Here is a 17,443-nt window from a genome sequence, read left to right on the forward strand (position 1 = left end):
TTTGGAGGTAGAGGGTCCATCATGGTCTGGGGCGGTGTGTCACAGCATCATCGGACTGAACTTGTCATTGCAGGCAATCTCAACGCTGTGCATTACAGGGAAGACATCCTCCTCATGTGGTACCCTTCCTGCAAGCTCATCCTGACATGACCCTCCAGCATGACAATGCCACCAGCCATACTGCTCTTTCTGTGCGTGATTTCTGTGCGTGTTCTGCCATGGCCAGCGAAGAGCCCGGATCTCAATCCCATTGAGCACGTCTGGGACCTGTTGGATCAGAGGGTAAGGGCTAGGGCCATTTCCCCCCAGAAATGTCTGGGAACTTGCAGGTGCCTTGGTGGAAGAATGGGGTAACGTCTCAAAGCAAGAACTGGCAAATCTGGTGCAGTCCATGAGGAGGAGATGCACTGCAGTACTTAATGCAGCTGGTGGTCACACCAGATACTGACTGTTGCTTTTGATTTTGACCCCCCCCCCCCCCTTTGTTCAGGGTCACATTCAATTTATGTTAGTCACATGTCTGTGGAACTTGTTCAGTTTGTCTCAGTTGTTGAATCTCATGTTCATACAAATATTTACACGGTAAGTTTGCTGAAAATAAACGCAGTTGACAGTGAGAGGACGTTTCTTTTTTTGCTGAGTTTATAAAGATTAGTTGGCTCCTCACTGGCATATGGGCTTGTGCTTCAGACATTGTTTATGCGACCGGTGTTCATTTTCTATTGCCTGCTACAAGAAATTAGTCATTATTAGTGAATTTGCATTATGCATGGTTCTGGTTAAATGTGAACAAAAAGGGCATTTTCATAGACTTGAAATCCAGATCAGTGATTATTGCAAAAAAGCAGGTTATTCTATTTTTGGTTGGTGACGTGGTAGGCTTATAATTTAATCTAAAATATAATTTCACAAGCACTGAATTCATTGGATTATTGCATACTGCTTGAAATGTATATTTGACCTTTAATTGTAAAACAAAGCTTATTTAGAGAAAACATTAAACAAATCGAGATATATATCGTGAATAGACCATATGTTTGAAAATATGTAGTTTTTAAGCCATATCGCCCAGCTTTATAACAAAGATAAAACATTGTATGCTGTAAATATCGTATTGATGTGCTTCTAAAGACAGTATGCCTACCCTTAACTAGCAAATACAAATGTGTGTAGAGTACAACCAAAACAAGAATGGCATTCTATTTCTCTAGTTGGCCAAATCTAAGGATTTGGCTGTCTAACCACACACTGACATGTACAGCTCTCTGGGTGAAGTTCTGGTTTTAAATCTCCAATGGGTGATGATGTCCCTTCCATCTACACTTCATGACCAAAAGTATGTGGACACGTGGTCATCGAACATCTCATTCCAAAATCATGGCCATTTGATATTCATTTGGTCCCCACTTTGCTGCTGTAACAGCCTCCTAATCTTCTGGGAAGGCTTTCCACTAGATGTTGGAACATTGCTGCGGGAACTTGCTTCCTTTCAGCCTCGAGCATTAGCGAGGTCAGGCACTGATGTTTGGCGATTAGGCCTGGCTCACAGTCGGCGTTCTAATTCTTCCCAAAGGTTTTCGATGGGGTTGAGGTCAGGGCTCTGTGCAGGCCAGTCAAGTTCTTCCACACTGACAAACCATTTCTGTATGGAACTCGCTTTGTCATTCTGAAACAGGAAAAGGCCTTCCCCAAACTGCTGCCACAAAGTTAGAAGCACAGAATCATCTAGAATGTCATTGTATGCTGCAGTGTTAAGATTTCCCTTCACTGGAACTAAGGGGCCTAGCCCGAACCATGAAAAACAGTCCCAGGCCATTATTCGTCCTCCACCTAACTTTAGAGTTGGCATTATGCATTCGGCATGTAGTGTTTTTCTGGCATCCGCCAAACCCAGATTCATCCGTCGGACTGTCAGATGGTGAAGTGTGATTTATCACTCCAGATTACACGTTTCAACTGCTCCGGAGTCCAATGGTAGCGAGCTTTACACCACTCAGTAGTGATTGGAACTAACTCAGTAGTGATTGTTGCAACTGCCTACATCCTATGATTAGTTAGCAAGGTAGTCTCCAAGTGCCTGCCCTATATTGACCTTAAATGCCAATGGGCTACAGTTAGCTGTTGTTAGCAAGGTATCTAGCAAACGTAAGCTATGCACAGGTTCCTCTGACATGCTACATCACATTACACGTTAGCTTGTTGTATTTAACTAGCTACAGTATCATTCCCCTTTCATCTGTGGTATCATAGCTAACCTGGCTCGCCAACATCAAATAATGTTTTATAACCAAAAGTATCTACTAGCTAGCTAGTACCAGTTATCTATTTATCTAACATACTCACCAGAACGAGTGGTTTGATGCTAAAAGTAGTGCAACCATGTGGAGGTAATAAATAATCAAAATGTGTTGTTTATGCTTTACATACCAAGTGTTGTCATCGATTCCTTGTAGAGATGCCACACTGCTGCTTTTCCACCAAAGTATGTGGCGTCCTGGTAATACTATTGCATTATCCTCTGCTTAGTTGTTGAAGTTCACAACTCGCTGCAAATCATCATGCTTCATGTGTAACCTGTGCTTGCTTGGGCCAGCTCCCTTTTTGACGGGAGGCATTAGACCATTCTCCTTGTATGACTGGTGGAGGAGAGTCAGGCGTGTTGTACTGATGCTGAAAGTTACATTCCAGATACAAATATTTTAGCATTATTATACAATGGATGCTAAATGGCATTCTGAGAACATCACTACACAGTTCATACATGTAATATTAGCTAGCTAGCTGGCCATCTAACTTCAGCTGGCTAGCTAACAGCAAGCTTTAACTAGCAATACAAACCAATTTGGCATAGCTAGCTAAAGTTAACCAAATAGGTTCAATGTCAGTTAATTAGCTAGCTAACATTAGGCAATAACTAGCAATGCGAAATGGCATTCTGAGAACATCACTGACTGATGTAAGTTAATGTTAGCTAGCAAGCCAGCCATCTAACCTCAGCTAACGTTAGCTAACTAACAAGCTTTAACTTGCTCTTTTGTTTAGACATGTAACGCTAGCTAGCTAAAAGATGAACTAAAATCCCAATCCATAGAGTAACGTTACTAGCAATACAAAACGATTTTCATTGCTAGCTAAAGTTAAGCCAAATAAGTTACATGTTAGCTAGCAAGCCAGCCATCTAACGTCAGCTGGTTAGCTAACAACAATCTTTAACTAGCAATACAAACCGATTTGTCATAGCTAGCTAAAGTTAACCAAATAGGTTCAATGTAAGAATATTCCTGGAAATGTTGGGTAGATGCAACATAAGACAAATGTGAGAGGACTAACTAGTGGCCACAAACCTCTCCAAAGTGTGCGCAGTTCCTAAGTAATTTCAATGCAACTCAATGACTCAAAGTAGAGTCTTCAACTATAAGGTGCTTTTTTGAGGAACTAGGACAAGCAGTTTTGTTTGGAATACAACCCTGCATCCCCGCCATCACACAATTATTGTTTACACCATAGAAAAAACTGTCCATCTATAAATCGCTATCTGGTTCTAGTGGGCATCATTTGAAAGCTAGTTCTATTGCCAACATGACTAGCTAAGTTGTAAAATACTATCTTTGTGATAGGCTTTCACAAGGCAATTTGGATAATAATTTTGGTGCGCATAGAAAAGTAATGCCGTTGTAAAGTGGTTGTTCCACTGGATATCATAAGGTGAATGCACCAATTTGTAAGTCGCTCTGGATAAGAGCGTCTGCTAAATGACGTAAATGTAATGAGTGCATTCAGGTGTGCGTTCCGCAGCTATATTTCTTCACAATAGACAAACGTTCATTCTGTCCATAACAACCCAGCGTATGACGCCATGTCATCTTGTACATCAAACATAGTGATAATAAATATTGACTTTGTATAATGGCATGAGTTTTATGATATGTAAATGTGAAGTCCCCATTTGGACTCAAGGGTGTTTGGCTTGCTTTAATTACATCAAAACTGTATTTATTATAATCCTCAACATCACATCTTTCCCTCACTCAGGCAACAAAACATTCAGCAGAAGTTGCCAAATTAGCGGGAGGGATGGGGGGAAACTTTTTGTTGCGTGCGGTGCTCAAGTTCAGAACGGCTGTCAGTCAAAACCCAAATCAAATTGTATTGGTCACATACACATATTTAGCTGATGTTATTACGGGTGTAGCGAAATGGTTGTGTTCCTAGCTCTAACATTGCAGTAGTGTCTAACAATTCACAACAATACACACATCTAAAAGTAAAAGAATAGAATTAAGAAATATATAAATATTATGACGAGCAATTGACTAAAATACAGGAGAATACAGTATATACATATTACATTTGTAAAACAGTATGTGAAGTGACCAGTGATTCCATGTCTATGTGCATAGGCCAGCAGTCTTATGGCCTTGAGATAGAAACTGTTTTTCAGTCTCTCATCCCAGCTTTGATGCACCTGTATGGACCTCTCCTTCTGGATGATAGCGGGGTGAACAGGCCGTGACTCGGGTGGTTGATGTCCTTGGTCTTTTTGGCCTTCAAGTGACATTGGGTGCTGTACAGTAGTTGGCCTGGAGGGCAGGCAGTGTTCCCCCGGTGATGCGTTGGGCAGACCGCACCACGCTCTGGAGAGTCCTGCGGTTGCGAGCGGTGCAGTTGCCGTACCCGGCAAGTAATACAGCCCAACAGGATGCTCTCAACTACATCTGTAAAAGTTTTTGAGGGTCTTATGGGCCAATCCAAAATTGTTCTGCCTCCTGAGGTTGAAGAGGTTGCTGTTGCACCTTCTTCACCACACTGTCTGTGTGGGTGGACCATTTCAGATTGTCAGTGATGTGTACGCCGAGGAACTTGAAGCTTTTCACCTTCTCCACTGTGGTCCCGTCGATGTGAATAGGGGAATGCTCTCTGTTGTCTCCTGAAGTCCACGATCAGCTCCTTCGTTTTGTTGAGAGTGAGGTTATTTTCCTGGCACCATTCCGCCAGGGCCATCACCTCCTCCCAGTAGGCTGTCTCGTCATTGTTGGTAATCAGGCCTAATATTGTTCGTCATCTGCAAACTTGATGATTGAGTTGGAGGCGTGCGTGGCCACGCAGTCATGGGTGAACAGCGAGTACAGAAGGGGGCTGAGCACACACCCTTGTGGGGACCATGTGTTGAGGATCAGTGAAGTGGAGGTGTTGTTTCCTACCTTCACCCCCTACCTCCACCACCCGCCCGTCGGGAAGTCCAGAACTCAGTTGCACAGGGCGGGGTTCAAACCCAGGGCCCCGAGCTTAATGATGAGCTTGGAGGGTACCCATACAGCACTGTGAAGCGCAGAGCCTGAGCTCTGACGTCATTTATAGCATGTTCCTGTAAAGCCACTGCATTCCAATTTAGGTGCTAATCAGTGCCCAAATGTGCAATTTTCACCTCGTATACGGGCAAGTGTGTAAATGGTTATTTAGTGTCAAATGACTTTTTTTAAACCAACATCCCCTCCATATTTACACACACACACACACACACACAGACACACACACACACACACACACACAGTGTGGTCTGAGGTTTTGTTACTAGGTTCTTCAACAACAACACTGCATCAACACCAGCGTTCACCACTACCGAGTACCACCCCCTCACTCTCGTGGGTCATGCAATGAAACCATTATTTGCAACTTATGATCATGTCAATCTCCATTATACTGAGTTTCTTTTGATTTAGCTGTCTTCGAATATGTGCATGGAAGCTAATAGTTACTGCAGTTGGTAGTTGCCAAACAGACGTTTACCAGCTCTTGAAGGTTTTAAATAACCACTTTGTGTTAATCAGAGCCCATGCCATGTGGTGCCAGTGGTGAGCTCTTGGTCTGTGGTTTGAGAACCTGGTTGCAGCTCTAAAGGTTGTGGGTAGATGCCCCGTCTTACCTTTGCCTTCAGTCGCTCTGGTTGTAGGCCCAGGAGAACGAGTGCAAGAAAGCAATGACTGATAAATTGTTGTCCACTGCATTTAACACCTCACGTAAAAGCCACATAAAATGTGTCTGATGGCATGCTATAAAATGAGAGGTTTGGGCTTTGTGAAAAGACTGTGATCATGAGCCGAGCTACAGAACAAGGCACTTTTTCCCCCCAAAAAGTGAAGAAAGCAGGTCCTATCAACTTAAATAGTAATTGTTTGGTGCGTTAAACCAATAACCAATTGGAGGGTGGTTCACACACAAAAGTAGACAACTTCAGATATTCCTTTCTCGTTTTTAAAATCTGTTTTTTTTCCCTCTCCAAATAGTAATGCATGATGTGTAGCTTTAGTGAACTCATCCAATGAGTGCCGCCTCACTTCTGCCCACTATACCTTGCTGTTTTTCCCCTCACCATTGTCGTACTCTTACCTTGAAAAAGCCCCCGCGGTTCTCTACCTATCTGATCTTCCTCTAACCAACACTTCACTATGTCCCACCTACACTACGGCCCGCTGATGGAAAGTATTCACACCACGCCAGTGATAACAGCATTTATTTATGGTATTTTATCTTGATAGAATTTCACAATTGTAGGTTTGCGAGGAACTTCTGGTACTAAACTACCATAAATATATTTGTATCAAGAGGTAAAGCGCTTAGTCAATGAAACTTAATGTATAGTAAAATGGACATCAGGGTTTTTACATTGCTGTTGCAGTATAAATGTAGCTGTATGTATATGTGATCCATGGTAATACCACAGCTCGGCTATCTTCTTGCCAAGAGAAGAAACCACTTCCTATTGTGAGTCGAAGACACTCTGACAGCTTGAACCAAAGGTGACATGTTGGAAGCCTGTCTATGATTTGTACTTCTGCATGCATGATATGCTCACAGATTTCCATGTATATTTAACTGGGGCTTTTGTAATTTCAGTGGTTATTAGAGGTTCCTCATAGTGTTTTCGGACTGCTCTCTTGGTAATTGCGTCTGCAGTTATCTGTAAATACATGGTGGTTTGCATTTACAAAAAAATGACGTGTTATTTGTCATCATTGCTATTGTGTGTGAGGAAACTGGTCAAAAAGTCACATTTCCTGTCATAGTATCTATGCTTGTTTGTTTTTAACCCTAATGGCGTTAGTGCAACTATTGTTATTTGGATGGGACATGTGACACAAGATTGTCGAGAGCATGACACTGAACACGAAAGAGCACTCACTTGGCTCACAGCTAGTTTGACATTGGGCGCAAGCAACTATTGTTAATTGGAAAAAGTCACGAAGTGGCCCTGTTATGGACATAACGTGTCACAAGATTGTACAGAATCAATCTAACGCTCCTCTATCACAGCCATATACAGTGCCTTCAGAAAGTATTCATACACTTTGACTTATTCCACATTTTGTTGTCTTACAGCTGGAATTCAAAATGTATAAAAATACATTCAAAATGTATTGAAAATGAAATACAGAAATATGTCATTTACATAAGTATTCACACCCCTGATTCAATACATGTTAGAATCACCTTTGGTAGCGATGACAGCTGTGAGTCTTCTTGGGTTAGTCTCTAAGAGCTTTGCACACCTGGATTGTGCAATATTTGCCCATTTTATATTTTTCAAGCTTTATCAAATTGGTTGTTGGTCATTGCTAGACAACCATTTTCAGGTCTTGCCATATATTTTCAAGCAAATGAAAGTCTAAACTGTAACTCGGCCACTCAGGAACATTCACTGTCTTCTTGGTAAGCTACTCCAGTGTAGATTTGGCCTTAAGTTTTAGGTTATTGCTGAAAGGTGAATATCTGAAAGCTGAATTTCTCCCAGTTTCTGATGGAAAGGTTTTCCTCTAGGATTTTGCCTGTGCTTGGCTCCATTACATATATTTTTTTTATCCTTAAGAATTCCCCAGTCCTTAACGATTACAAGCATAGCCATAACATGATGCAGCCACCACTATTCTTGAAAATATGGAGAGTGGTACTCTGTGTTGTGTTGGATTTGAACATTTCAGCTTATAATTTTAAGTTATTTTGTAAACATTTCTGGAAAACAATTCCACTTTGACATTATGGGGTATTGTGTGTAGACTAGAGACGACAAAAACATTCTCAATTTAATCCACTTAAAAAAATCAGGCTGTAACAAAATGTGGAGAAAGTCCAGGGGTGTGAATACTTTCTGAAGGCACTGTAAACCTAGATTGAATGTCGAGAGGACATAAAAACAACGTCACTAGCCAACAGCCGTAGGACAACAACCACCTACGGGGGAGGGGGGAGGTGTTGTGTAGACCTGGAGGGATGCAGTCAGGCGAGTCATGTCTGTGTCCCAAATGGCACTCTATTCCCCATACATGGCTGCATAGTCTCTGGTCAAATGTAGTGCTGTATATAGGGAATGGGGTACCATTTGGGATGCACCCCACGACTTAAGACATTTGACGTCCCTGGCCACAGTCCCTAACCCCCTGGCCACAACTTGGCACCTGGTGATTCACACAGCTGAGTACGAGGAAGTCTTATTAACTGCCTCTCCCTTATCACTAGCTAGCTCTGTCAGGAGAGAGGGAGGGAGGGGGGGGGGAAACCTCAAGAAAAACACAGATCCCAGGATGAACAGCTGCTTGCTTAGATCTCACATTGTCAGCAGCTTATCAGGGTCCTAGGCCTACACCCTCAACCTCTCAACCCTAACCTGACCACAGGAATCGAGAACGTTGTATACATTTTGAGGTGTTGGGTCAGACAGAGGTGGTTCTCACCTCACTACCTCACCCACCCCACCCTTGCGTTTTACATCTTCCCCATTTTCCCCCTCCCCTGTTCCCACGTTGCAGGTTGTGGTTAGCCTGAACCCTTCAGCCTGTGACGATGTCTCTCTCGCTCTCTCGCTCTCTCGCTCTCTCTCTCTGCTTATAAACTATCCCAGGCTTTAGACAGGAGTAATTTTAGGTTTATAATGGGGGATGTGTGTATGTCTCCTACTGCTGCAGCTGTCTGCGCTGAGGAAGGTAAACAGCACGTGTCATGTTTGACTGTTACTAGGCTCATCCCCAGGGCCCAAAGAGGAAAACGATACCAACGACTATATCTACCTTGTTAGTTTAGCTAGGCCCCCCCCTCCATCTTTTACTAAGTCAACAGCCTCTCTGTACATATCTTCAAGGATGCTTCTGTTATGCAAGTTTTCCAATGATATAGCTCTAGTGTCTCTTGTCTGGTGGTGGTAGTTGTCTCCCTCCCTACCTGCTTATCAAGTTGCCCTTGTAACAGTTCAAGTTTTCCAACATTTAAAGCGTCCACAGTGTCACAAACTTATTATCGCTTCTCCAGTGGTCTTATGCTTAGAGGAACAATGATAAGTTGTGCTTTGAGACATGTTTTCCGTTTGTTTCTACAGAAAGAAGAAGGGAAGGTCCAGGGCCAGCTGAACAACACAGACTCCAGTCAGTACATCCGAGACCTGAAGGACCAGATAGCTGAGCTCAAACATGAGGTGAGCAGTTACAACAGGGGAATACTGAACCAGGGGAATAACAAACACCGCTTGTACCTGTTGTTTTCAGAGACGATTTTGTTAGCTATATTTCCCATGTGTTTTTGCTCAGATTTGTCTATTTTGAAGCCAACTGTAGAAGTGTTAACTACGCCCATAAGCTTCCTGCGCTGAGGGTGTTGATGTACCAGCACACACCCCTCTCCTGTAACTCTATTATTTTAACGCTAAAACCCACTCTTCACCATACTAAGAGCGCAGTATAGGACCCAGATTGAACGGAATGGAGTCTCATAAACTACTTGTGCTCCTCTGTGTACACCACAGCTGGCTATTCTCATTTGAATAGCTAGATTAAGGATTTGAAGGTTATGAATTTCATCACATAAATAGACATCTACAAGATCAGCTACAGGTTTGACTTTGACACAATCACTTCTGCAGAGTGGGCCATCTTTGATCAGAATAGTGTCCTTCATATAATACAAAGACCTGATCAGGCCTGAATGTAGGATTCTCTTGTAGGATTATATTTGCAGACCCTGATGCACCCTTTTATTCTGTGTAATGTGTGTGCACGGTATTGTAATATGATATTTGGCACATTTTTGTGAAAAGAGTTGTAGAACCCCAACCCCCCCCGAAAGAAAATAACAGAAAAGAGAAGTAGAAGAACAAAGCAACTTGTTTTCTTCCAGCAAATCAATGATTTACCAGGGAGGATGTAGTCAGATTTTTATCTCCTCCTAAAACAAAAAAAATAGGACAACAAAAGGCTGGTAGGCTTGTGGTTGAACTGAGCTGCACTAAATCATGCATTGTGTCGCTCTGGGTCTCCTATCAAGACTGTGCAGCCAGCCAGGCAGTCAGTTAAACAGTCGGTCAAGCAAGCCGAAAAACAGTCAAGGTAGTCAGTCACAGTTAGTCAAACAGACTGTCAGTCAGTCAGTTAGCCAGGGAAACAGTCGGTCAGGCAGGCGTGGAGGCAAAGAGTCAGGCATGTCGGTCAGAGCAGAATCCCCCCCACCTCTCCTCTGGGCTGTACTCAGTTGCATCCCAAATTTCACCCTATTCCCTATATAGTGCACTATTTCAAAAGTAGTGCACTATATAGGGAATTGCACTATATAGAGAATAAGATGCCATTTGAGACACAACCAGGGCTGTTGGTGTGGTCATGGGGTGCTGAAGAATGGTTGGCTGTGAATCATGCTTTCTGAAGTGTTGGTGGTGACAGGTTCTGAGTGACAAGAAATGGCCTCATAGCCATGATCTGGAGGTATAAACCCCTCCCCCATAACCCCATGACCTGAGATATCTAATCCTGGAGATGCTACAGTTGGCAGGAAATACTGACAAGACTACTAAATTTGTTTTTATTTGCACACAGAAGATGAAATATAGTTATAAGAATTTAAAAGACAAAAAAGTAGCAGGATAGGTAAAATATAGAGACATATACAGTGAGGGAAAAAAGTATTTGATCCCCTGCTGATTTTGTACGTTTGCCCACTGACAAAGAAATGATCAGTCTATAATTTTAATGGTAGGTTTATTTGAACAGTGAGACAGAATAACAACAACAAAAAATCCTGAAAAACGCATGTCAAAAATGTTATAAATTGATTTGCATTTTAAATGAGGGAAATAAGTATTTGACCCCGCTGCAAAACATAACTTAGTACTTGGTGTCTAAACCCTTGTTGGCAATCACAGAGGTCAAACATTTCTTGTAGTTGGCCACCAGGTTTGCACAGATCTCAGGAGGGATTTTGTCCCACTCCTTTTTGCAGATCTTCTCCAAGTCATTAAGGTTTCAAGGCTGACGTTTGGCAACTCGAACCTTCAGCTCCCTCCACAGATTTTCTATGGGATTAAGGTCTGGAGACTGGCTAGGCCACTCCAGGACCTTAATGTGCTTCTTCTTGAGACACTCCTTTGTTGCCTTGGCCGTGTGTTTTGGGTCATTGTCATGCTGGAATACCCATCCACGACCCATTTTCAATGCCCTGGCTGAGGGAAGGAGGTTCTCACCCAAGATTTGACGGTACATGGCCCCGTCCATCGTCCCTTTGATGCGGTGAAGTTGTCTTGTCCCCTTAGCAGAAAAACACCCCCAAAGCATAATGTTTTCACCTCCATGTTTGACGGTGGGGATGGTGTTCTTGGGGTCATAGGCGGCATTCCTCCTCCTCCAAACACGGCGAGTTGAGTTGATGCCAAAGAGCTCCATTTTGGTCTCATCTGACCACAACACTTTCACCCAGTTGTCCTCTGAATCATTCAGATGTTCATTGGCAAACTTCAGACGGGCATGTATATGTGCTTTCTTGAGCAGGGGGACCTTGCGGGCGCTGCAGGATTTCAGTCCTTCACAGCGTAGTGTGTTACCAATTGTTTTCTTGGTGACTATGGTCCCAGCTGCCTTGAGATCATTGACAAGATCCTCCCGTGTAGTTCTGGGCTGATTCCTCACCGTTCTCATGATCATTGCAACTCCACGAGGTGATATCTTGCATGGAGCCCCAGGCCGAGGGAGATTGACAGTTCTTTTGTGTTTCTTCCATTTGCAAATAATCGCACCAACTGTTGTCACCTTCTCACCAAGCTGCTTGGCGATGGTCTTGTAGCCCATTCCAGCCTTGTGTAGGTCTCAATCTTGTCCCTGACATCCTTGGAGAGCTCTTTGGTCTTGGCCATGGTGGAGAGTTTGGAATCTGATTGATTGTTTGCTTCTGTGGACAGGTGTCTTTTATACAGGTAACAAACTGAGATTAGGAGCACTGCCTTTAAGAGAGTGCTCCTAATCTCAGCTCGTTACCTGTATAAAAGACACCTGGGAGCCAGAAATCTTTCTGATTGAGAGGGGGTCAAATACTTATTTCCCTCATTAAAATGCAAATCAATTTGTCAATTTTATATGCGTTTTTCTGGATTTTTTTGTTGTTATTCTGTCTCTCACTGTTCAAATAAACCTACCATTAAAATTATAGACTGATACTTTCTTTATCAGTGGGCAAACATACAAAATCAGCAGGGGATCAAATACTTTTTTCACTCACTGTATATATTCTAGTTATTCCATTTTTGTCAGTGGGTAATTATTAGGCCCAATTTCTGAATTTCTTGGTGATGGCAGAAGAGCAGTAGTGAGACCAAAGGCTCAGTGTAGACAGACCAAGGCAAAGAAGAAGGGGTAAAAGTGTGCCGCCCACAATTTTCTATTTCAATCACACATTCTCATAAGAGTGCTGGGTTTACAGTCAGCCACAGAGAGTTGCACGAAACCAAAGTTGACTAATCTCTCTCAGGATCAAAAAGACTTCTCAAATGGCTCTTGGCTTTTAGCCCTTAACTTTCTTTGCACACTTGTGTCAGTCAAACTGTAGTTTGAAATCACTGATCTCTGTCATAAATTAGTAGTTTAAAGCCCTGGTATTTGAGGAAAGTGACATGTACCGGTACAAGAACTAAATTGAGTCATTTCTCTAAGTGTGTCTCTCTCCCTACATGTCTGTCTTTGCAAGGCAGGTTGATCCAGGTGACTTCTAGGCAGGGCAGGTGTGGTCCAGAACAACATTTTAACCTGACCTATCTGACCCATCTTTCACTAGTTTTGCAGCCCATACCGAATATATATGATGTGTAATTGTTTTGTGGAAGGGAGGAGCATGATCAGTGAATGAACACACGTCTACCAATGAGTGTGAACGTGCCTCTTGCACGCGTTTAGAAATCCATCTCCTCCCATTGTGGATATTTCAGAACTGATGTTTTCATTAGTGTTGACCGCATTGTCTTTGTTGTTGTTTGTGCATGTGGTTTCCATAAAGAGCAACGACTCAAATGTTCTCAGGGGCTTTTCCCGTGGCGATGTATGGATCTGTCCCCATTACACTCCACATGCGCCCCTGTTAAACGCCCCTCGTCTGTCTCCACAGATCCGCTGCTTAAAAGGCCAGAGGGCAGGCAGCATGTCCAATCAGCCCAGTTTTGACAGGATCCGCATCGTCAATCACTACATACCAGACGACGAGTCGTACCAATCCTCAGACGAAGACGCAGGCAAGACCCCCTCCCACCTGGACCCTCAGCAGAGCAGCAGCAGCCACACCAGCCTCATCAGGCTGCACCCCTCTCTGGATCTACATAATAGACTGGGGGATACAGACAGTGAGGGGGATGATGATGGGGAGGGTCTGGTTCTCTCTGTGCCTCCCAACGGCACCCACAAACACACCATCGTGTGACCCGGTAACTGGGTGATGGGCACCATCGCTAGCCACCTGGAGGCTGATCAAGGCTGTTCTGATCTAATACAGTGGGGCAGAGGTGGTGTCCATGGTAGCAAGCCACACTCCTCAGGAGCATGACGTCTGTCTATGGGACTCCAACGTAGGGAGCTTCTTGGAATGGAATCTTTGGAAGCTTGGAGTGGAACGTGTGGTGGAGTTGGTTGTTTTCTTTGTGTTACTCCGTTTGCTTTATTCTTGTTTTGCCAAAACCAGATTGAGGAGGATCATATCAGTGAGTTGCTCTGGTCTGATCACCAAGTGGATGGATCAGAGAAGGACAACATGAAGGATCTTTAGCTTCCTGAGCTCCACAGAGCCAGACTGACCACCAGGGGAGTGGATGGGGGTTACCCCATCTAGGGTGACCCCACCCAGGCAACCAAACTACGGGCTCTCCCTCAGCCCCACAACACCAACCATGGTACAACAGACACAACACGCAGAGAGACTGTGCAATAGAATGTTTTACGCTTTATGGTGACGATGACACTTCATTCAATCAGTTTAAATGTTTTTATCGCATTTTTAAGTGAACCATCAAAAATGTATAGAGCCATTTTGTTTCTGTCTTTATCATACAGAGGGAATGATGTACTGGAGAGTGATGTCTCTATTGAACATGGCTAAAGAGCCCCAGTATCAAACATCAACTGTGGCTGTGTCCCAAATAGCACCCTATTCCCTATAAAGTACACTACTTTCGACAGGAACCCTATGGGCCCTGGTCAAAAGTAGTGCACTTTAAAGGGGATAGGATGCCATTTGGGATACGAAATACAACCTGCCGTATCCTAAGGTCAATGGGAATCCAGTATCTGTGTATATACAGTATATGTAAATAGTTGTTTTTTTGGGACTTGAAAATATGTATCTAATGAATTATTGCATATCTAATGTTTATAATGTATTGTATTTTTAGACTGAAAGTGACATATCACTCTTAGTGTTGTCAAGACCCATGGATAACTGATTGCCAGACATTTCTTCCACAAACATGGGCTGCGTTCCGATTCTCTACCCTTCTCCAGAAGTGAGCACTCGTTCACCTTCCCTCATACTTTTAAATGCATTAAATTGGTGCAAGCATGGCTGAAGGGAGTTTCCAGCATTATTCCTTGCACCAATGCATTTCTTTTAAATCCATGCGGGGGAATGTGCAAGTCCACACTCCACGAGGAGGGTAGAGAATGGGAATGTAGCCCATCTCAGTGTACTGTATATGTTTTCTTATCTCGTACTTATCTTCTCTGGCAGGATGATTTTCCCTTTGGAGGAAAGACTGATGTAGGATCATTGCGTAATTTCATAGATTAGAATACATTTCAGCATGCTGGTTAATGAAAGCATGTACCTAACTTAAGTGAACCAACCATCCCAGATTTAGAGGGCTGATTTTAAAGTACGGCTCTTTCTAAGGTGGGCATCCTAGTCTGTTAATAAAATACAAACATTACGGCACATAATGAAAAGTATGAGGACAGATATCTGTGATCTGAATCTTGTATGAACACCAATAACATTAAACAGAGGTATTGCTATGCTCTTTTGCACTAAATGAATGGCAGTCCAAGCCAAGGGAACATAATATACTGCATTCTGGAAATAAAGTTAACATAAGAGTGAACAACACTTCTATCTGAAAATACTAAGAAGATAATTTTAAATGTTTGTGAAATGGTAAATTATTCCCTATACAGTACACGACTTCTGACCAGATCCCTGGATGAAAGTAGTGCACAATGTAGGGAATAGGGTGCCATTTGGGACGCACCCTAAGACATGTTTTGTTTCCTATGTGAACGAAGCAAAGTGCATTGTGTCAAGTGTTACCAAAGTGTAGGAGCCGTTGTATAGGCCTGGTACCAAATCAGTGTGTGCTGTATAGCCTATAACTCCTGTGGTCATTGTGATGCCTTGGAATGACCGATCTGGGACCAGGCTGCAACTGTAAACCGTAGGCTCTGCCTGCCAGAGAAATAAGCACCACTCCGTTTCATAAGGGATGAATGACATTGATTCATTATCAGGATTATCATAACACTAAAACAGACAGCCTCCTCTAGGTTGAAAAATGACCAGAACAAGGGACACCTGATAATAGCTAGATTTGGTCATTTTTGACAGCAGTGGCCCTTTAAGACATTAGAACCACAACTTATCAGCCAAGTGTCTTTCTATTCAGAATATACAGCAATCCTCTGACTCATTGTTCAGATGGGTTTTTGTGATACTGTTGTGATATTACCTGGTTAAGTACTACGACAGATGGAATCCATATTTGGAGAGGTATTATGATGCAGTTTTGGCACTTTGAGGGAATAAAATGCATTTTAGAAGAGTAGTCCACATAAGGCAGCCAACCGTTAACACTATGGAATAATACTTATCACACTCATGTATGTGAGATTGATGTGTGTGACGTCACAAATAAACTAACTATTTGATAACTGTTTTCAGTGTTTTTAGTTCTGTTATGGTAATGTTATAAATGGTGATTACAGATGTGCTGTAGTAGTCACCATGATAGAGCATATTCAAGTCCTTTCTCACTTCTAGTGCAGTATCATGTCATTGGTTTCCAATTTCTAAAATAACCTCAATAGTTTTGGGTTGCATTAGTGATGTGCTATTTCCGTGTGTGTGTATACATACATACAGTTGAAGTCAGACGTTTGCATACACCTTAGCCAAATGCATTTAAATTCAATTTTTCACAATTCCTGACATTTAATCCTAGTAAACATTCCCTGTCTTAGGTCAGTTAGGATCACTTTATTTTAAGAATGTGAAATGTCAGAATAATAGTAGAGAGAATTATTTATTTAATATTTTATTTCTTTCATCACATTCCCAGTGGGTCAGAAGTTTACATACACTCAATTAGTATTTGGAAGTATTGCCTTTAAATTGTTTAACTTGGGTCAAACGTTCCGGGAAGTAGCTATATCCACAGTAAAATGAGGCCTATATCGACATAACCTGAAAGGCCACTCAGTAAGAAAGAAGCCACTGTTACAAAACCGCCGTAAAAAAGCCAGACTACGGTTTGCAACTGCACATGGGGACAAAGATCGTACTTTTTGGAGAAATGTCCTCTGGTTTGATTAAACAAAAATAGAAATGTTTGGTCATAATGACCATCGTTATGTTTGGACGAGAAAGGGAGGCTTGCAAGCCGAAGAACACCATCCCAACCGTGAAGCATGTGGATGGCAGCATCATGTTGTGGGGGTGCTTTGCTGCAGGAGGGACTGGTGCACTTCACAAAATAGATGGCATCATGAGGGAGGAAAATTATGTGGATATATTGAAGCAACATCTCAAGACATCATTCAGGAAGTTGAAGCTTGGTTGCAAATGGGTCTTCCAAATGGACAATGACCCCAAGAATATTTCCAAAGTTGTGGCAAAATGGCTTAAGGACAACAAAGTCAAGGTATTGGAGTGGCCATCACAAAGCCCTGACCTCAATCCTATAGAAAATTTGTGGGCAGAACTGAAAAAGCGTGTGCAAGCAAGGAGGCCTACAAACCTGACTCCATTACACCAGCTCTGTCGGGAGGAATGGGCCAAAATTCACTCAACTTATTGTGGGAAGCTTGATGAAGGCTACCTGAAACGTTTGACCCAAGTTAAACAATTTAAAAGCACTGCTACCAAATACTAATTGAATGTATGTAAACTTCTG

At 42.7% G+C, this 17,443-nt stretch overlaps 1 protein-coding gene across 6 annotated transcripts in view; it reads left to right on the forward strand.

Moving 5' to 3' along the window:
• LOC106584166 (ecotropic viral integration site 5 protein homolog) overlaps positions 1 to 16,202 on the forward strand; it is a 93,666-nt gene extending 77,464 nt beyond the window's left edge. For all 6 annotated transcript variants that reach the window (XM_014169108.2, XM_045706452.1, XM_014169111.2 and 3 more), the window contains 2 exons: positions 9,365 to 9,460; positions 13,402 to 16,202. In XM_014169108.2, coding sequence (XP_014024583.1) covers positions 9,365 to 9,460; positions 13,402 to 13,710 — 405 coding nt within the window. In that variant the 3' untranslated portion in view covers positions 13,711 to 16,202. The remainder of the gene's footprint in view (positions 1 to 9,364; positions 9,461 to 13,401) is intronic.
• Positions 16,203 to 17,443: the final 1,241 nt, after the last annotated feature.

The sequence above is a fragment of the Salmo salar genome, chromosome ssa23 (genome assembly GCF_905237065.1).
Source record: "Salmo salar chromosome ssa23, Ssal_v3.1, whole genome shotgun sequence".
Classification (NCBI taxonomy): Eukaryota; Metazoa; Chordata; class Actinopteri; order Salmoniformes; family Salmonidae; genus Salmo; species Salmo salar.